The following is a 21,568-nucleotide window of genomic DNA, read 5'->3' as shown; positions in this document are numbered from 1 at the left end:
GTTTGCAATCAAGGTACCGACTTATCTGATTATACATTATCCTTACGATATTCGAAACAATTCGAAATTCCAATTTGCTGAAGATTTCTTCGAGGATTTGTTTTATGGTTGACTAAAATTAAGTAATTACAAAATATTTCTTGTAATATCCATTTAATCTATCTGTTGCCAGCCCGACACCTTGGCGTGGTTGACTCCAGTCAATTTGCCACTGCTTATCATCAATAATCACCTGATAACAACCTGTAATTATATTCGAAAATATTAAGCGCATTTCAAACAACCCGAAAATGACTATTCAACTGTGTCAAAACAGTCAAGATCAGTTTTCTACCTCTTCAAATACGATGATATCACTTTGAACCTTCACCACTAGATGGCGAGTATCATTATCTGTAAATCTTCAAGTGGTAAAGTAATTGTATTTGTATATATTGTATAAAATAATATTGTACATAGTTTTTTTACTATTTCTGATTGTTGAAAAAGCGAAATAATCGTGGCACATTACAAGGCTATAAAATGTTTAATAAAAATGTTACCTTTTTAGTCAGTAAAAGTCTATATGTAATAGCCCTTTCAAATTCTAGAAACTTTTTCGTACGTCAAAAAACATCCATAAAATTGTGTGCACTTATACGAAAGAAAATTGAAATAATTCTAATCTGAAGATTCGCGGATACGATAGTACGAGAATTTTGAATGACAAATCTGCCCGCGTCAAGCTAATAACACGACATGTTATCTATATAATTAACATCGACCAGGATCGATCGCCCCGAAAAATCTTAATTAATTTGTACAATAATCGATCGCTCCTTATTATTAAGCCATTGACTCGTTATCAATCGCTCAGAGCGCATTATTGGACTGTTGTTTCTTTTTTTCGTCAGCCGGACCGCTCAATACCGACACCAATTACATGGAAAATTGGCCTAAAAGAGTGGCCCACAGAGCGTGTACGCACGCGGCAAACCCAGAGATTAGATTCGACGTATTCGACATCCGACGTCCGCCACGTGCCATCTTCGCTATATTTCTCTCCTCTATAATATAGATATATAAACGCCGCAAACAAGCACACATTACTCGGTGCGATACTTCTCGATGGTCGCTGTAACACCATAGATACACAAAATAACAGCTACGGTCATTATTGCTTTGAGGAAATAACACACAATCTGTCATAGTTTGATAGGAGAAGCGTGCATCAAATTATACAATTATTTTTACTTTACTACATTGCATATTTACATATAACGATACTCGCTATCTAGTGGTGAAGGTTCAAAGTGGTATCATCGTATTTGAAGAGGTATACTATACGCTTCGATCGATTGTTTCGAATGCGCGAGTTTGTTTCTCTCGATTAATTAATTTTTTTTCTTTTCTAGCACCCGATTTATCGTGAGAAAAGTGTCCCCGAATCGAGCGTGTGAACGATCGACATTACTCAATTATGCCGAAAAAATTCCTCAATTCGTACCATATGATCGAAAGAAAAAAAAATTACAAGTTCTTGCTTCTCTCTCGTGCAGCGTGTACCTTTTTTTCACACAAATAAATAAAGCAAAGTCGAATCAGAAGGGGGAGACCAATTAGGCCAACTGTTTGTTTTTATTTACTACGAGTGCAGCGCCGTAAAATACACGCAGGCACGAGCATAATCGTTCGTATATAAAAAAAAAAAGAAGAAGAACGATCGATCAAAATCTCGAGTGCGCGCGCGACAAGTGTCCAGATCGATTCTCGAGAAAGCCGCCGCTGCACGCGCCCACTTATACGAACGTATATATCTATATGTCTATATGTAGGTATATATAGAGGCGAGAGCATAGCTCCACCCACGCGATGCGTTACGCATCATCGAGTGACATACATGTACTTGTATACATCAACAGAGTGACAGGAGCTAACGAGAGGCGCGCGACTTTTTTTTTTTTTGAGAGAGAAATAGCGTCAACCCGCGCGCGAGCAAGCTTATGTCTCGTTATTGATTTCGGTCTGTATACAAGATGCCCAGAATCGATGTATCCTTGCGGTAATCGTGTATTTATAAACACTATGGGAAAAAAATAAGTACGAGACATCTACTTGTGTACATGCTGCATACGGCTCGTAGTTGTGTGCGCCGATGATTATGCCACTCGTTACACCGTATTGTAGTGCATGGATCACAGACGCACGAGATATTACACACAGCACTTATAGCTATAAGGCCCTGTAATAGGCGCTAATCGACGACGAGTCACTTACTTTTTTCTTATCTGTGGGAAAATGCGACGATAGGTATGTTGTGTGTAGAGCATGGGCGACGAGATTGGAACACATTTTCGACGAAGAAGCGCGTGCGAGGGAGAGATCTTGTAATTCTTTTGGATTCACGCGAGGCGGGTCGTGAAAAATTGTGCGACAAATCGTAAAGTCAGCGATGTCGTGACGTCGATTGTGAATAATTAATTTGACATTTTATGAAAGATTCACCTTCTGCGAAAATCTTCGATTCATAATTTGTATGTTTAACAAAATCGTACAGATTGGTAAAAATTATAGATATAGATTGATTCAAATGAAACATCATGTTTTTTTTGTAATAAAAAGTTTATTAATTTATTTAAATTTGATCGTTTCTTAAGCAGTCAGATGGAAAACATAAAAGTGATCCAAAATATAATAGTAATTGTTTTTTACAACATTTCAATATACATTTTATACATTTATTGGGTGATAATGCGTGAGTGATGCGCTATCTCAATGACAGTTTTATAACCACTCATTTGTCTCGATGTTTAATCATTTTGCGCGGTATTGATAGGTATGATTTAGATCTTTTGCATTAATCTCGTGCTTGGGTGTTGCCCTCATGCTCACTTTTGATGTGTCTGTATAGATATTTTCTATGCTTAAATTTTTCTCCGCAGATAACGCATGCAATGTCTTCATGCGTTTTAATGTGAGTTTTAAGACGATCCTTTCGAGTAAATGTCTTGCCACACGTATTACAAACGTAAGTTATCTTATTATGCATCGAATTCATGTGTTTTTTAAGATTACCCTTCCATGTGAATGTCTTTCCACATATTTCGCATGTAGGCTCCATACCGTTATGAATCGCATCGATGTGGATTTTGAGATCTCCTTTTTGTGTGTATGTCTTCCCACATACACTACACACATGTCTAACACCATTATGTACTCCATCGGTGTGAATCTTAAGTTTATACGTCGTTTGAAATTTCTTTCCGCATATTTCGCAAGTAGGTGCCATACCTTTATGCATCGCATCGATGTGAATTTTGAGATGACCTTTTTGTGCGTATGTCTTTCCACATATACCACACTCATGTTTAATACCATTATGTACTGAATCGATGTGAATCTTGAGTTTAGTCTTTGTTTGAAATATCTTTCCGCATATTTCGCAAGTAGGTGTCATACCATTATGCATCGCATCAATGTGCATCTTGAGAGTATGTTTGAGTATGAATGTCTTTCCACATGTAACACACGCATGTTTAACACCATTATGTATTGAATCGATGTGAATTTTGAGATATCTTTTTTGCATGAATGTCTTTCCGCATACATCACACGCGTGTTTAACACCATTATGTACTGAATTGATGTGAATCTTGAGATCTCCTATTCGTGTGAATGTCTTTTCACATATTTCGCATTTAGGTGCCATACCATTATGCATCGCATCGATGTGGATTTTGAGAGTACTTTTGAGTGTAAATGTTTTTCGACATGTAACGCACGTATGCTTGACACCATTATGAACTGCATCGATATGCCTCTTGAGATCTCCTTTTTGTGTGAATGTCTTTTCACATATTTCGCATTTAGGTGCCATACCATTATGCATCGCATCGATGTGGATTTTGAGAGTACTTTTGAGTGTAAATGTTTGTCGACATGTAACGCACGTATGCTTGACACCATTATGAACTGCATCGATATGCCTCTTGAGATCTCTTTTTCGTGTGAATGTCTTTTCACATATTTCGCATTTAGCTGCCATACCATTATGCATCGCATCGATGTGGATTTTGAGAGTTCTTTTGAGTGTGAATGTTTTTCGACATGTAACGCACGTATGCTTGACACCATTATGAACTGCATCGATGTGGATCTTGAGACTACCTTTTCGTGTAAATTTTGTACCGCATACATTACATGGATATTTGGCACGATTGCGTGTCTCATCAGTTTGGGTTTCGCATAAACTTTTTTGAGCAAATGTTTTTTCATTTGCATCAAATGCATCACTTAGTTCACCATCCGAATTCAATTCTTCTTTTATTTCGTCGACAATTTCTTCTTTAATTTTCTTTTGAGTCTGATCATCGCAACTATTTTTCATATGTTGCAACTGATCTGGATAATCATCTTCGATTTTCTTGACTACTAATAAGTTAATGCCGAGCTTCTCGTCCTTACATTCGAATTCTACTTTGACATCGTCAGGGCCACGAGTCTAGAAAATAATTTGAATTTAAGATTAGGGAAAATTGTAGTTGAAAATGTCAGCTACAAGCAGTGCTATATGAACACTTACAAAATTTTCTAGACATCGCAAGGATTGATCATCAGTGTCAGCATCGTGTGCATTGTCAATTATCTGATAATCTTCATTTTCAATTGGGAAAACATCATTTGGTTCCTCCTTCACTCTGCAATATTTCCAATAATATAAAGTATTATGCCATTTTTTTTAAATTTCATTCGCCAGCAAATATAAATTACCTGCCATCAGAGTTGTATACATCACTGAAGTCCATGTTTATCACTCGGAACTTGATCAACGACTAATTGTTCTGTAATGATGTTACACATCGAGCTAGGTAACATAAATGTGACAATATTTACAAATCGTGAAATACAAGTTTGAGAAAATTTATGTCAACAGAGAGACACTCTAAGCTTACTATTTATTATATTGGAGAAATCATACTATAGATCTCCGGTGTAATAAACAATTAGCAATTTTCTCTGAATCTTATTACAAAGAAATTATAAATAGAAAAATACGTTTTCATCACAGCATGCGGGAAAATCTTAAAATCGACTTCATGCACTCGATGATGAAAAATAATATACGTAACTGAGGCGGTTGTCAATCTTGTACTCGTGTCAATGTACCCCTGGCCTCAGTTACGTAATGTTAGGCGCGTGTAGTCTATCTAACTTATAAAAAAGAGATGGACCTAAAAGTGAAGCCAATCTATTCGGCCTCTGATTGGTCGACTGACTTTTGACTCGAGTCGAAACGTATCTAACTTATAAAAAAGAGATGGACCTAAAAGTGAAGCCAATCTATTCGGCCTCTGATTGGTCGACTGACTTTTGACTCGAGTCGAAACGTGTACGCGCGCGAAGCGCGCCTGAAAGTTGCTAACCTCAAAACACAAATAAAAAAATTGATACGCGCGGAGCGCGTCTTAAACGTCTAGTTAAGTAAAGCGGCATATTTGTTGTAGCGATCTCGATTTTTCATTTCCCATTTATCAACGTTTTTAATTCGTTTAAATGATTTTCAGATCAATTTCTGCATGGCTTCGATATCAAATTTCGATATCTTTTTGTAGTAACGTAAGCAATGTACGCCATGAAAGCTGTCAAACTATTAAGTTTTTCTGTTTTCAAAGTTCATTCAGTAGTATCAAAAATGAATTTTCTCTTAGTTTTTTCATTTTCTGCACGCACGATCGTATCTTTTCCAATGGTCAGTTAAGCGCGAAAGTGGATCGCGTTTGCAAATGCCATCGCAATCGTCCAAGGATGAATCCAATATCAGAATGATTAATTGTAAAATAAAAATCGTTTCCAAAAACTATCATGATAAATTCGATAATTCATATTTTAACAATATCAATACACATAGCGATCGATTTTCCACTGAAACAATCGCACGTGTAGGCGAGTGGACGTATCGCGTTGTTACATCGAATTTCAAATTTTTTCTGCGCACTCGTCGATTAATTAACGCTATGTTTACTTCTTCGGTGTGCAATTAATCATGCAACGACGGCTGCGTGACTCGTGTCCAAGTGTGCTCGCATACGTATATAAAACATCGACGCGGCGCTCGCGAAATGTATCAGCATCGAGAGTAACCGAATCGAAATTTCTTCTGCTTTTTATTCATTTTTTCTATCACGATGAAGGTCGCTTTTCTGCCGATTTTTCTGCTTCTCGTCGCGTCGATGTTTTGCGCCACATCGACGATTGCAGCAGCTGTGAACGAGCCCGAGACCGACTTTATTCGTAAGTTTTATTGTAAAAAATATGATAATTTCGTCTAATCCCAATCAGGTGTCTGCGAGTACCCGAAAAAAAAATCGAGTCGTGTATTTGATTTTTTTTTACTGTTACCACTATTTTTGAGTTTTGATTGACATTGTTTGATAAAGTCTTACATTACCAAAGATCGAAAAAAAAGAAAAATTCGCTCACAAAAATGTTTGATGACACTTGATTAACTAATTCAAACCAACTATGTCATATTTCATGTATAAGTATTCACTCAGATGACAAGAGTCGATTTGAAGTTTCGTGTAACATCTCTTCATCTCTCTCTCTCTCTCTTTCTCTCTCTCTCTCGATCTCTTGCGCATGTGTGTTCGTATGTAATAGGTTTCTCGCCATCAAACTATACATAGATACAGTCCAAGTTTCATAATTCGGTTACGATTAGAAATTGTGCAGCGAAGTAGGGGCCGTTGCCTATACCCAGCCGTGTGTTGTTGTTATTATTATCGCGTATCGGTCGGCCCCTACTATACTAGATTTACGATTCCTATACACGTAGTAACTGTACGCAGCGACACACGCCACTCGTATCTCGTATATTGCATCACCGACTTCTTTTTTTAACTTTCTTTTACTCCATAGATCGTACATGTGCGCGTGTCTATATGCCAGTACGCGTTGGCGTTGCCACATGCCGAAGTGTAGGCAGCACAGTAATGATCTCGTAGACTTCTGCCGCGACTGATTTTTTAAAGTAAAAAAAAATTAAATTTCGATTATTAAAAAGTGACTGTGCGTCGTGCGAAAAAAGTGTGCAAGTGACAAACAGATGTCCGACTCGTCCGACAACGAATCAGTCGAATTCGACGAAAGTTTCTGGGACGACAAGATGTTCAGCAGCGCTCGCAGCCGCTCGAAGAATCGCAGCGTCGACGAAGCAGTAGCGAGGTTGATCTCGTTACGAGACGAGATCGATTGGAAGTTCGAAGTGCAGCGGCTACGACTTCACGAGGTATTGAACTTCTTGGTAAGCAGACGGTGGAGGGGCGAGAGTCTCCGTGAAATTTTCACGACCAGACAGATCGAGCTTCTCATCTGGGACTCGGCGGTGCGCATGCTCGACAAAAATTGCGCCCTGGAAACGGCGTTTTATCGAGGTGCCTGTTCTATCGACTTCTTCGTCGACACCGCGCGCTACAGGCACGAGCCCGAGCTCGTCGACGAAGGCGCGGGCAGCAGGCCTACGTCGCGCGGCCTCACGCTGCTGCACCAAATGGCCAGACTGCTCGCGACCAATCAAATTGATCACAAATTCAAGATCGTCGCTCCGTTCTTCCGGCTTTACGACAGATACGACGTGAATTACACGGACGAGGATGGATTGACGCATTTCCATGTGGCCTGCATGGCCGGCCTCGACAACTACGTGAAGAAATTTCTGCCGTACGGGCCGGATCTCGATTGCGTCTGGCGCGAGACTGGAGAGACGCCGCTGCACTTGGCCTTGAGACGCGATCACAGAGAGGTGTCGGAGCTGCTGCTGAGGACAGGCGCCGACCCAAATTTGCCCGACGAGAAAGGAGAGACGGCTCTGCATATCGTTTGTTGGAAGAAGCACATCGACCTGGCGAAGGTATTATTCGAGGTCAGCGCAGAGAAGAATCGACCGGTGCGGCTCGATGCCCGGGACGAAGAGGGCCGCACAGCCCTGGAACTAGCCGTGGCTAATCTCTCGCTGGACCTGGTGGATCTTCTCCTGGATCACGGCGCCGATCTGTCCAGCTTCGTTTTTCCGACCCTGGAAAATTTCAACGAGGCGTTGACGAGGCATTTGACGCCTTTATTGGCACGAGCCGCCGGTATCATGGCGGTCGTCGAGCGTCTCGAGAGCCGAGGACACGAGCTCGACTTGAGCCACGCCATGGTCGTGGTGCAATTTTTCGTCAAGCACGAACTGTTCTCGAGAGGATCGGAATCAACGTGCAACGGCGAGAAGTTCGCGAGCGACGCGAAAAGGTTCACGGTCTTACCGAGGACCAAGTACGGCTCTGGACCGTGGCAGATCAAGAATAACGAGACGAGGACGACTCCGCGTCTGTCGCTCGACGATCTGATCCGGCTGCCACCGGAGGAGGCCGAGCAAGTGGTCAAGTACAAGGACTACGTAGTGCTCTCGCGCTCGGACTTGTTGATTATTTTAAACCAAACCGCGATCGTTGGACGCCACTGGAGGGCTTGCCAAAGGCTTCTATGCGAAAAATTGGCGAGAAAATTTTTCCTGTCTTGGGCACTGTATCCTTTCTGGGAGCTGATACGCTACCGGCTGCCGATCGAGCTCTGTAAATACATAATCGACGAGCTGGAGAACGAGGATTTATGTAATATTTTATTGGCGAATGAGTCGATGAATAATGAGAACAAGATACAGGCAATTTAAATAAAGAAGATTAAAAAAATATGTTTCAATTTTTTTTATTTATATAAGCGCACGATCGTTTGAAGTAAAACCCAGACACCTCACCCAGAACTAATTCGTTTTTTCCGTACATAAATAATATAAATTTGCAAATAAAACATTATTGTAGCGATACTTAAAATTTCCCAAATCGTGGGTACTCGCACACCCCGATCCAAACTCGCGCCATAAATAATAATATCATTCGATATTTTATATTTCATGAGTAAATATATGTGGATGATTTTTCAGCCTTCCGCTGCGACGTCTTTCAATGCAACGTCGAGTGCGTGCACACCACCGGCCGCTTCGGTAGATGCTTGGACGGCCAGTGCCAATGTTACTGAGAGACAAAGTGATTATGCTATTATAATTATGTACCACAATTATGTACTTTGTTTTTTATTACGTTCGAGCATAATATATATTTTGAAATGAATACATTTTATATTACCGCAATACAATCAAGGATTATTAATCAAGGATCACTTCATTTCCTGTGTTGTATTATAACCATATGAGCCAACCCCGTCGTTCGCGCGTGCGGGGGCAACTACATAGCTGGCACAATTCATAATCAAAATCGAATTAGCGCGGCGCGCGAGTCCATTGTGAAAATCCGCGCAGCTGAAAATATACGCAAGCCACTGCACCCGTCACCTTTTTTTCATTCCACCCGCATAATATAGCCACACACAGTAGTTCTATAAGAGAGAGAGAGAGAGTGACTTTTCAATCGGCTAGGCAATACATCGAATACAATGTAATGCGTAAGTATACAAGTATAAACGCGAGGCTAGCGGCAGTCGAGCAGCACTCAAGTCAGCCGAGCGTAACCGATCTGAATGCACGCTCGGCACGAAGCTCAAAAAAGAAAAGTAAAGCACGATCCTTCCTGCCACCCTCGCGCCTGTCATATTGTCACGCCGCGTCGAATGTTGCGTTATAGCCATCATTACGTATGTATATTGTATATACCTGCTCTTTGGGACGTATAGTACGTATAGATATCGATGTTTTAATAATGATCAATATCACGCCGTTATATGACATAAGTCGGTGCTCACTAGGGGTGGACGCAGCTCTTTGCTTTTTAGGCCAGAGTTAAGTATACAACAACAGGTAAGGTGTGCGTCTCTGTGTGTGCATTTGAGTGCTCCGCGTTATACTTCATTTATTATAAAAAAAAGCTGGCGATTATGAAGAATTAATTTGACATTTTATGCAAGATATACCTTCTGCAAAAATTCTCATTTCAAGTGTGTGCTCAACAAAATCGTACGGATTGGTAAAAATTATAGATATAGATTGATTCAAATGAAACATCATGTTTTTTTTGTAATAAAAAGTTTATTAATTTATTTAAAACTGAATCGTTTAGTAAGCAGTGAGATGGAAAATATAGAAGTGATCCAAAATACAATAGTAATTGTTTTTTTACAAAATTTCTATGTAAATTTTATACACTTATTAGGTGGTAATGCGTGAGTGATGCGCTATCTCGATGACAGTTTTACGGCCACTCGCTTGTCTCGATGTTTCATCATTTTGCGCGGTATTGATAGGTACGTTTTAAGATCTTTTGCATTGATCTCGTGCTTGGGTGTTGCCCTTATGCTCACTTTTAATGTGTCTGTATAGATATTTCCTGTGTTTAAATTTTTCTCCGCACATAACGCATGCAATGTCTTAATGTTGCGTTTTAATGTGAGTTTTAAGACGATCCTTTCGAGTAAATGTCTTGCCGCACGTATTACATACGTAAGTTAACTTTTTATGCACTATATCCATGTGGACTTTGAGACTACTCTTGAATGCGAATTTCTTTCCGCACACTTCGCAACTAGGTGTCATACAATTATGAATCGCATCGATGTGTTTCTTGAGATCTCCTTTTTGTGTGTATGTCTTCCCACATACACTACACGCATGTCTAACACCATTATGTACTGAATCGATGTGCATCTTGAGTTGAGTCTTCGTTTGAAATTTCTTTCCGCATATTTCGCAAGTAGGTGCCATACCATTATGCATCGCATCGATGTGCATTTTGAGAGTATATTTGTGTGTGAATGTCTTTCCACACATACCACACGCATGTTTAACACCATTATGTACTGAATTGATGTGAATCGTGAGCTGACCTTTTTGTGCGTATGTCTTTTCACATACACCACACGCATGTTTAACACCATTATGTACTCCATCGGTGTGGACTTTTAGTTTAGTCTTCGTTTGAAATTTCTTTCCGCATATTTCGCAAGTAGGGGCCGTACCATTATGCATCGCATCGATGTGCATTTTGAGAGTATATTTGTGTGTGAATGTCTTTCCACACATACCACACGCATGTTTAACACCATTATGTACTGAATTGATGTGAATCGTGAGCTGACCTTTTTGTGTGAATGTCTTTCCACATACACCACAAACATGTTTAACACCATTATGACCAGTATCGATGTGGACCTTGAGACAACTTTTTCGTGAAAATTTTTTACCGCATATATTACATGGATATTTGGCACGATTGCGTGCCTTATCAGTTTGGGTTTCGCATAGACTTTTTTGAGTAAATGGTTTTTGATTTGCATCAAATGCATCACTGAGTTCACCATCCAAATTTAATTCTTCTTTTACTTCGTCGACAATTTCTTCTTTAATTTTTTTTGGACTTTGATAATCGTGATTATTTTTCATATGCTGCAAATTATCTGGATAATCGTCTTCCATCTTTTTGACTACTAATAAGTTGATGCCGAGCTTCTCGTCCTTACCTTCGAATTCTATTTCCAAATCGTTATTAGGTCCAGAATTTTCATCATGTTCTCGAAGGCCATGAATCTGTAATTTATATAAGTAAAAATACTTGATAAAAATATTGACTAAACAGTCCCACATCAACACTTACTAAATTATCTCGAAAAAAAATCGAGAATTCGTCGGTTTTAGCATCGTGTGCATTGTCACTTATCTTATAATCTTCGTTTTCAATTGGGAAAACATCATTTGGCTTCTCCTTCACGCTGCAATATTCACATCAAAATTAAGTATAATACTAACAGCAAGTATAATACTAACAGTATTATACTTGAAGTATAATACTAACTTTTTATAAAATATTAGTCTCACGAAACAAAAATTACCTGACATCGTGTGCATTGTCCATGATCTTATAATTTTCATTTTTAATTGGAAAAAGATCATTTGGTTCCTCCTTCACTCTGCAATATTCCCAATAATATAAAGTATTGTGCCGATTTTTTTTAATTTTATTCGTCAGCAAATAAAAATTACCTGACATGAGAGTTATATACATCATTGAAGTCCATGTTTCTCATTTGGAGCTTGGTCAACGACTAATTGTTCTGTAATGATGTCACACATCGAAGTAGGTAACTTATACATGTAATCATATTTACAAAACGTGAAATGAAAGTTTGAGAAAATTTATGTCAACAGAGACACTCTAAACTTACTATTTATTATTGGAGAAATTATACTATTGATCTCCGGCGTAATAAACAATTAGCCATTTCATTTGAATTTTATCTAATTATTACAAAGAAATTCACCCACCCAGTGATTGAAAGTATACCAGTAAACGAATGCACTTTTTAAAATAAAAATTATGAATTGATAACAACATTATTCATGAACGACGAATTTTTATGCTATTCTTGGGTATTATTGCTAACTATTCGAATGGTTATCAGGTCTAGAATCAATATAGTTTAAAAATAGGAGTTAATTTACGAACGCATCGTTCGCTGAGCCGTAAAATACGGTCATTTGGTACATAATAGCTGGAAATCGTTAAAATTTGGAAGATCCACTGTATAAGAATGAGTAGCTCAAACCTTTTATAACGGACTAGTTACCTTTAAAACTGTCATTTATATGTTAAACAATTGCATTTTCAGTGAAAAATTAAATTTTCATTAGAAAATTTCACTCTTTTTCAACTTTCATTTACTGGTGTGGCAAATAGTTCACACTTGCTCGGTAAATGAAAGTACAAATATTTAAGCATATTTTGATTGGAGTTTTGAACCAATCCTCATCTATGAGGTCTTAAAATGTTTGTAAAATGGATCTTCTCCACTCAAATGAAACAGATTTTTAAAAAAGATCCTTGAAAAATTACCAAAACTTGTCCTACAATATGAAAAATCATAACATGACCTTGAAATACTTTAATTATGACATTTAACCCATTTGTCCTTATGTTGGTTTGGATGATAAATTTATGTTTTAGTTTCTTATTTAATAAAAACGGTGATATATTACAGTCTATGAGCCATCATGTCCGGACGGCATCGATATCAAAGTTCGATAACGTAAATGACGTTACTCAATCAAAGCTGCGAAACTATTAATTTTCTATGTTTTCCGAGCTGAAGATTAAGTAATATTGAAAAATCATTTTCCTTTAATTTTTTCATTTTCTGCACATACGCATCGCATTTTTCTGAATGATCAGTAGGCGCGAAGGTTTGCGCGCTTCCATCCACCCTCGCTAGAGTTCGAGCTTCCCTATCATATTGTCACGCCGTCAAATGTTGCATTAGCCATAATTACGTATGTATATATACCTGCTTTTTGGGACGTATAGTACGTATAGATCGTCGCTGCCGATGTTTTAATAATAATCAATATCACGTCGTTATATAATAACTCGGCGTTCACGAGGGGGGGTTGGACGAAGCTTTTTGCTTTTCAGGACAGAGTTATAAGTATATAACATACATGAAATTATACGGGACAGCTTAGGTGTGTGTCTGTGTCTGTGCGTGTTTAAGTGCTCCGCGCTATACATCATTCATTACAAAAAAGCTGGCGATTATCCTTAAGTTAGCGATTTCGTAACTTTGATTATGAATAATTAATTTAACATTTTATGCAAGACGCACCTTCTGCAAAAGTCCTAACTTTAATTGTATGCTCAACAGAAACTTAAAGATTTATAAAAATTATAGATAGGGTAAACCGCCCATATTCTAAACAAAGTCCAATAATTGACCGCTTGATCAATAATAATACTTATAAATTGAATACACGAATGTTAATATTATCTATAATAATTTCCCAACATTAAGTAATGTTATTCATATGTTTTCAATTGACTTTCAACCCATATAAATTGTATTAACTATATATTAAAAAATATCGAAATTTTTTTTGCAGTCAATAATTGGACGAAACGTTGATTGTGATACACGACCGATTATTGACCACTTCTTAGTGCTTGCAATAGTATACAGGTCAGGTTCGCTATAAATCTGATGGTACTGATTTTTGCATAAAACTAATTTAAACAGTACTGATCCGACCAGCACTGAATGTAATAACAATGATTCAAGATTAGATTTGATTATACAAACAAAGGGAAGTGTTTAATTTGATAAAACCTTACATGATGTCATATTGGTCATTTATTGGACGAAGCCCGGTCAATTATTGGAGATATTTTTTAGAGATGGTCAATAATAAGTACTTTTGATGTACCTCGTTAAATCATCATTTTTAATAACATTAATGATGCTAAAATAATTTTTCAATACTTTCAATTGATTGAACATGTAATGAGCTATGCGACGAACTATTTAGTTTTCTTTTAGTCGCAATCATTAAATTTTCCTAGATATTCAAAAGTTGAAAAACAACAATTCGGTCAATAAATGGAAGGTTTACCCTAGTTTGATTCAAATGAAACATTATGTTTTTCTTTTGCAAAAAATTTTTTATTAATTTATTATTAATTTATTTAAAACTCTTGTTTTAAATTTGTCTCGATATTTAATCATTTTGCGTGGTATCGATAGTCATGTTTTAAGATCTTTTGCATTGATCTCGTGCTTGGGTATTGACATCATGCGTACATTTGACATGCATATGTAGATATTTCCTATGTTTAAATTTTTCTCCGCAGATAACGCATGCAATGTCTTCGTGCTGCGTATTAATGTGAGTTTTAAGATGAACCTTTCGAGTAAATGTATTGCCGCACGTATTACATACGTAAGTTAACTTTTTATGCACTATATCCATGTGGACTTTGAGACTACTCTTGAATGCGAATTTCTTTCCGCACACTTTACATTCATGGGTAATATCATTATGAACTGAATCGATGTGAATCTTCAAATTATATTTCAGCGTAAATATTTTGCCACATGTATCACATGCGTGAGTTATCTTATTATGCACTGCATCCACATGGAGTTTGAGTTTAGTCTTAGTTGAGAATTTCTTTCCGCATATTTCGCAAGTAGGGCCCATACCTTTATGCATCGCATCGATGTGTTTCTTAAGATTACCTTTCAGCGTAAATATTTTGCCACATGTATCACATGCGTGAGTTATCTTATTATGCACTGCATCCATGTGGAGTTTGAGTGTAGTCTTCGTTTGAAATTTCTTTCCGCACACTTCGCAACTAGGTGCCATACCTTTATGCATAGCATCGATGTGACTTTTGAGAATACTTTTTTGTGCAAATGTCTTTCCACATACACCACAATCATGTTTAACACCATTATGTACTGAATCGATGTGAAGCTTGAGTTTAGTCTTCGTTTGAAATTTCTTTCCGCATATTTCGCAAGTAGGTGCAATACCACTATGCATCACATCGATGTGTTTCTTAAGAGTATCTTTCAGCGTAAATATTTTGCCACATGTATCACATGCATGAGTTATTTTATTATGCACTGCATCCATGTGAAGTTTGAGACCACTCTTCAAAGCGAATTTCTTGCCACAAACTTCGCAAGTAGGTGCCATACCATTATGCATAACATCTATGTGTATTTTGAGATTTATTTTTCGTGTGAATGTCTTTCCACATGTCACACACGTATGCTTGACGTCATTATGAATCGAATCGATGTGAATCTTTAGATGACCTTTTTGTGAAAATTGTTTACCGCATACATTACATGGATATTTGGTACGATTGCGTGACTTATCAGTGCGGGTTTCGCATAGACTTTTTTGAGCAAATGTTTTTTCATTTGCGTCAAGTGCATCACTGAGTTCACCATCCAAATTCAATTCCTTTTTTACTTCGTCGACAATTTCTTCTTTAATTTTCTTTTGAGTCTGATAATCGCAACTATTTTTCATATACTGCAAATGATCTGGATAATCGTCCTCGATCTTTTTGACTACTAATAAGCTAATGCCGAGCTTCTCGTCCTTACATTCGAATTCTATTTCCAAATCGTCATTAGGTCCAGAATTTTCATCATATTCTCGAAGCCCATGAATCTGGAAATGAGATTAGTAAAAATACTCGATAAAAATATTGACTTAACAGTCCCACATCAACACTTACTAAATTTTCTCGACAAAAACTCGAGAATTCGTCGGTTTTAGCATCACGTGCATTGTCAATTATCTTATAATCTTTATTTTCAATTGGGAAAATATCATTTGGTTCCTCCTTCACTCTGCAATATTCCCAATAATATAAAGTATTATATCATTTTTTTTTTAATTTCATTCTTCAGAAAATAAAAATTACCTGACATCGTGCGCATTGCCGATTATCTCATAACGATCATTTTCAATTGGGGAAACATCATTTGGTTCCTCCTTCACTCTGCAATATTCCCAATAATATAAAGTATTATGTCATTTTTGTTTAAATTTCATTCTCACGAAACAAAAATTACCTGACATCAGAGTTATATACATCACTGAAGTCCATGTTTATCACTCGGAACTTGATCAACGACTAATTGTTCTGTAATGATGTTACACATCGAGCTAGGTAACATAAGTGTAATAATATTTACAAATCGTGAAATGAAAGTTTGAGAAAATTTATGTCAACAGAGACACTCTAAACTTACTATTTAATTTTAGAAATTCTACAATTGATCTCCGGCGTAATAACCAATTAGCCATTTTCTTTGAATTGTATCTTATTACAAAGAAATTATAAATTATTGAACACTTCACGAAGCGAGCTGATGATGACCTATGACAGTAAATGGGCAAGGATTGTTAGAAATTTTTATTGATTAAGATGGGACCACGTGCGAAATGTATATTGCCGTGACGCGGGCAATTATCTTCGATGTATTGAGGATACCTACTGATCTGCGAGTTGACGAAACTATAGCGAAGCGTAGCGTGACTATGTTTACCTGTGTCAGGGGCGAGTTAAATAAATCAGCCTATTTTTTATATAGATCTCGAGCAATTTTTCAATTTTCCATTTATCAAAGTTTTTAATATGTTTAATTGATTTTGATCAATTTCTCATTTAATGAACGATTATGTCCGGACGGCATCGATATCAAACTTCGATAACGTAAATGACGTATGCAATCAAAACTGCGAAACTATTAATTCTTTCTGCTTTCTGAGCTGAAGATTCAGTAATATTGAAATATCATTTTCTCGATCGCATTTTTTCTAAATGATCCGTAGGCGCGACGGTTCGCGCGCTTATACCATCCACTCTCGCTCGAGTTCGAGCTCTTCTGTCATATTGTCACGCCGTCAAATATTGCATTAGCCATAATTACGTATGCCTGCTCTTTGGGACATATAATATTTGGGACATATAGATCGTCGCTGCCGATGTTTTAATAATAATCAATATCACGCCGTTATATAATATAAGTCGGTGCTCACCAGGGGTGGACGCAGCTCTTTGCTTTTTAGGCCAGAGTTAAGTATCCAACAACAGGTAAGGTGTGCGTCTGTGTGTGTGTGTGTGCTTGAGTGCTCCGCGTTATACTTCATTTATTATTAAAAAAAAAAAGCTGTCGAGGAAGGAAGGATGGATACGGATGGATACGGATGCATGCGCACCATTAACGTGTGTATATATCTATAATGTACGCGCACGTGGGCAGGTAAGCATGACTAATTCGAGCGATGCGTGACTTTTTGGACTCTGTATACATGTGTGCAGTGTATATGTAATAAAATAAACGCGCGTAACACGCGACGCAGCACGAGTAGAGCATTATCATCATCGATGCGCACTTTGTCCGTGCCTCGAAACTTACTATACGTGCGTGTGATCGACAAGTGCGTGTTTCAGAGAGAGTATCATGGATTTTGCGAGGCGCGCATATGTTGATCGATGCGCTGCACAAAATGCGTATAAATATATAGCCGAAATGGCATTCACCTTTCGAGGCAGCGATGATTATAACGTTGTATATATTATAATATTCCACCGATGCGGCCGAAATCCTTTTAGTCGAATATACACTTAGCCGCACACGCGTGTCCTGCGTTTCGTCGCATCATCCCGACGCTATTCATACGAATATATATCGGCTGCGAAATTTATACGATGAAAAATACTACAAACGCCGTAGCTTTAGGTCTATAATATTTAGCCAGCGCGACGCCGATAAACCCGCATAAAAGTACATTTACGGGCGCCGAAAGAAGTACGCACACACACAGCGCCATGGCATACGAGTCTTATATATATCGGACACGTCCACCCCCTTGTATTCCAGCATCCGAATTAATTATCGCGCGGCTCCAATCTCTCTCTCTTCTAACCCTCCCCCCGCATCGTCGACTCTCTCTATTCCGTACGCACATAATAATAATGACAAAGAGTCCGCAAAATAGAGTATATATAGTTGCATTTCCATTTCTTCTCTCTCTCTGTTAAGCGAGAGCTATATACGTACAGCCGAATTCTCATTTTCCGCCTGCGGCAGCTTAGAACCGCGCGCACATATCTAATGCCTAGTGCTAGTCCTAGTAGGTGCACTGTGCACAGCAGCATCGAATGCCGTACAGATGGCCTCGGCTACGCGCGCGCACCATCGCCACCACCGCCGTCACTGCTGCTACACCCCCGTATATATACGTATATACCGAAACTCGCTGCACACAGGGGGGTATAGAGAGAGAGGCGGTTTTTCTCTTTCTAGCCCCGATAGCTTGCTACGATGTGCCAGTCAGTCAAGTCGACGCGACTCGTACTACTACTACTGCTACTATATATATGTACTAGCTCGATGTAGGGCGACACTTGACTGCCTCTGTACACACATACACGTAGACATTTCCGAAGCAAACGCAAACTTAAATGTATGTGTGCACACGCAATGCCAGAGAGTAAAAAGTATATCGTGCAGCGACGAAGCAAGGGTCGTGTTCTACTGCTGCTGCTGCTGCTGCTGTGTAGCAGCGAGTAGATATATAGCGTGGGCGGTTCGCTGGAGCCCGAGCTATATACATTGGTTGATGCAAGCGCGCACCCGAGTTATAGCTTTTTTCTTCTTTCCTTTTTTTTTTATGCGCTCTGCATGCGTTGATGGATTTCGAAGATTGGGTTACAAGCGATTGTATACGTATGAGTGTGTATGTGCACTGATGACGAGGGACGAGGCTCTCTCTCTCTCTCTCTCTCTCTGTGTCGGCGACAACGAGCTTTTACTTTGTAATCTTTCTCCCTCCCTCTCTCTTTCTCTCTGTAGTTTTTTTTCACTTTTCGCCCGGCCGATGTAACTCGTTATAATGTCGTACGTTTGATCGCTATACGTATATATATCGACGCCCGTTTCGTTGGACCGATATCGAATGTTTCAAGTTTACAAATCGATGTTTGTAATTATCACAAAGCTCCCTGAAAGCTCCTATATTATGCATATGGTGAATTTTATAATTAAATCTAGAGATCCGATCTACTTGCGAGAAAAAAGCTCCCGATTTCATAACGATACATTTTCTCTTCGCATCCAGTCTCGACCGGAATAGGAGCACGCGAAAACTCGTGTTCGCTCTATACATGTATTTATTTATTTCGTTCGCTAATAAGGGCGGCACGTCGCCGAGTGCAAAATCCTTTCCTACATCCACCAGTAGTAATAAGGCGTAAGCAGTCTTGTAATCCGACTGTTATACAGGCCGTAATAAAGCTGCTGCGCGCGCGAGCATACGTGCACGTAAGCCGTCCATTCACGCCGATCTATACTACTCGTCGTGTCGTACCGTTTACGTATGCATATACGCATGTATATAAGGACGACACTGCGAGAGCGACGAATCGAATAATAAAAAGCTCCTGTCACGGGCCCAAGGGTTGTGTGTATATACCGTATACTTCGTCTCTCTCTCTCTCTCTCTTTTAACCGAGTGATTAAGAATCCGTAAACACAAACACACGGATAAAGAGAGAGAGAGAGAGAGAGACGCGCGCATTAGTAACAGCTCCGACGCGCAGTTTATGACGACGAGTATTACAGTAGTGCGATTTAAAAATCCTGCTCCGCAGCGACTTTTAGCTGCAGCAGCAGCAGCAGCCCGATTGTTGTATATAGAATTAGAGCCGCTCTTTAAGCCGGTCGTGTCGTACACACACACACACACACACACACCGAGATGGGATACGGTGAGTTTGTTGTTTTCCTCAGCGCGCGGGCCCCCCGTTTATATATATGCCTTATTACAAGGGATTTATGTACGTGTAAGTTTTTGTCGGGTGTCGAGTTTGAGACTGTAAGGAACGCGACAGGTTGCAGTTGTATACAGTGTGTATATATACCGTTTGCGCCGTTCAGCGTCGTCGTAGACACCTCTTGAAAGCCGGTGCGTATGTATTAAGGTCCGAGATAAGGTTTTAATGGAGGCAACGATAAGATCACCCACGCGCGATATCAATCGCTATTATATACACGATATATAATCGATATATTCACTGCTCAATGACGTTCATCATCGAGCGAATCATCGATATACGTTATAGTATGCGGGCGAGCCCGAATATATGTTGCTTGCCAAATTCATAATATACATAATTTATGCTTTGGGTCCTGGCCTATGAGTATATAGATCCTATAAATGAATGACCATTAATCTACACTCGCATAAATCCATAATCGTTGTACGTATAATGATATTCTCGCTCGATCGCAAAGACGCGCGTAGGGGCCTTTTTCCTCGATTCTGTCCCCGTTCGTACCACCATCATCGTTGCCGGGGTGAAAAAATCGCCGCGCGATCGACCTATTACTATATTAAGCGATGTGTGTATATTTGGAAATCCCTCGCACGCATGATACACACATACACACACACGCGCGAGAAGTCAAATCGCAAAGCTCGACGTAGCGCGCACGTTAACGAGCAACAGAGAAAAGGACCAATTTTTCTCTCTCTCTCTCTCTTTGGCTTTTTCCCCTTGCATAGGTGTATACGCGTCTATTCGCTCGGCGTGCGCGCACCAGAGAGCGAGAGAGAGAGAGAGGTATTCTTCAAGTAAATTATAGTCTTGAATGGTGGTGAACAGCGGGGGGTTGAAGAGAGAGAGCTAGAGTCGGCACGCGCTCGGCTGCACCTGCCCCCGTTCGTTCGTTCGTTCTCTCTCTGCAGCAGCAGCAGCAGCAGCAGCAGTAGCTATAGAGCACATCCATACATCTGCCCTATGGTGTGGCGATCGAGCACGACTACCACTATACTGCTATATACACATAATACGAAGCGGACTTTGACTCGTTTACGCGCGCACACACACACATACATATACAGTCAGATGAGCTTTTGTACATTTATATATGCGAGTCATTATTATTGTCACCGTACTTTTAGCATATATACAGAGCCTCGCGCGCCTCCGTATTTGTTTTAAGCATTATTATAACGATCATCGTCGCATACATTATAATATAATGACAAAGTCGGGGTGTGTAGTACGTCGTAGGCCGCAGCGACGGACGGGGGGAAAGGGGCTTTGTTTCGGAATTTTCGCTCTAATATATATGAATCACGTCGTGCCGCGTACATATTATACTTACTCAAATCTCCGGTGGATTGAAAAGTTTGGATATTTATTATTCTACGTGTTCGAGAATGAACGTGTGTGACGCG

The 21,568-nt window shown here is 39.1% G+C and overlaps 2 protein-coding genes across 3 annotated transcripts; both read right to left on the bottom strand.

Moving 5' to 3' along the window:
• Positions 1-228: 228 nt before the first annotated feature.
• LOC111694060 (zinc finger protein 540-like) lies at positions 229-4,835 on the bottom strand. Its single transcript, XM_023460754.1, has 4 exons — positions 4,750-4,835; positions 4,562-4,676; positions 3,284-4,480; positions 229-243 (listed from the first exon to the last, which is right to left on the bottom strand). The coding sequence occupies exons 1-4, from the start codon at positions 4,782-4,784 to the stop codon at positions 229-231; spliced, it is 1,362 nt and encodes a 453-aa protein (XP_023316522.1). The 5' UTR covers positions 4,785-4,835.
• Positions 4,836-10,194: 5,359 nt separating this feature from the next.
• Positions 10,195-16,479, bottom strand: LOC106650674 (gastrula zinc finger protein XlCGF57.1-like). Of its 2 annotated transcripts, XM_023460734.1 has the most exons (5): positions 16,390-16,479; positions 16,239-16,316; positions 16,050-16,164; positions 14,793-15,982; positions 10,195-10,532 (listed from the first exon to the last, which is right to left on the bottom strand). In XM_023460734.1, exons 1-5 carry the CDS (start codon positions 16,422-16,424, stop codon positions 10,400-10,402), a joined length of 1,551 nt encoding a protein of 516 aa, XP_023316502.1. In that variant the 5' UTR covers positions 16,425-16,479; the 3' UTR covers positions 10,195-10,399. The 2 variants fall into 2 exon arrangements, with proteins under 2 accessions (XP_023316502.1, XP_014224308.2); XM_014368822.2 differs by lacking the exon at positions 10,195-10,532 and having other exon boundaries at positions 14,507-15,982.
• Between the last annotated feature and the right edge of the window lie 5,089 nt (positions 16,480-21,568).

The sequence above is a fragment of the Trichogramma pretiosum genome, unplaced genomic scaffold (genome assembly GCF_000599845.2).
Source record: "Trichogramma pretiosum strain Unisexual culture from Peru unplaced genomic scaffold, Tpre_2.0 scaffold38, whole genome shotgun sequence".
NCBI lineage: Eukaryota > Metazoa > Arthropoda > Insecta > Hymenoptera > Trichogrammatidae > Trichogramma > Trichogramma pretiosum.
This window is presented reverse-complemented; position numbering and strand designations above follow the sequence as displayed.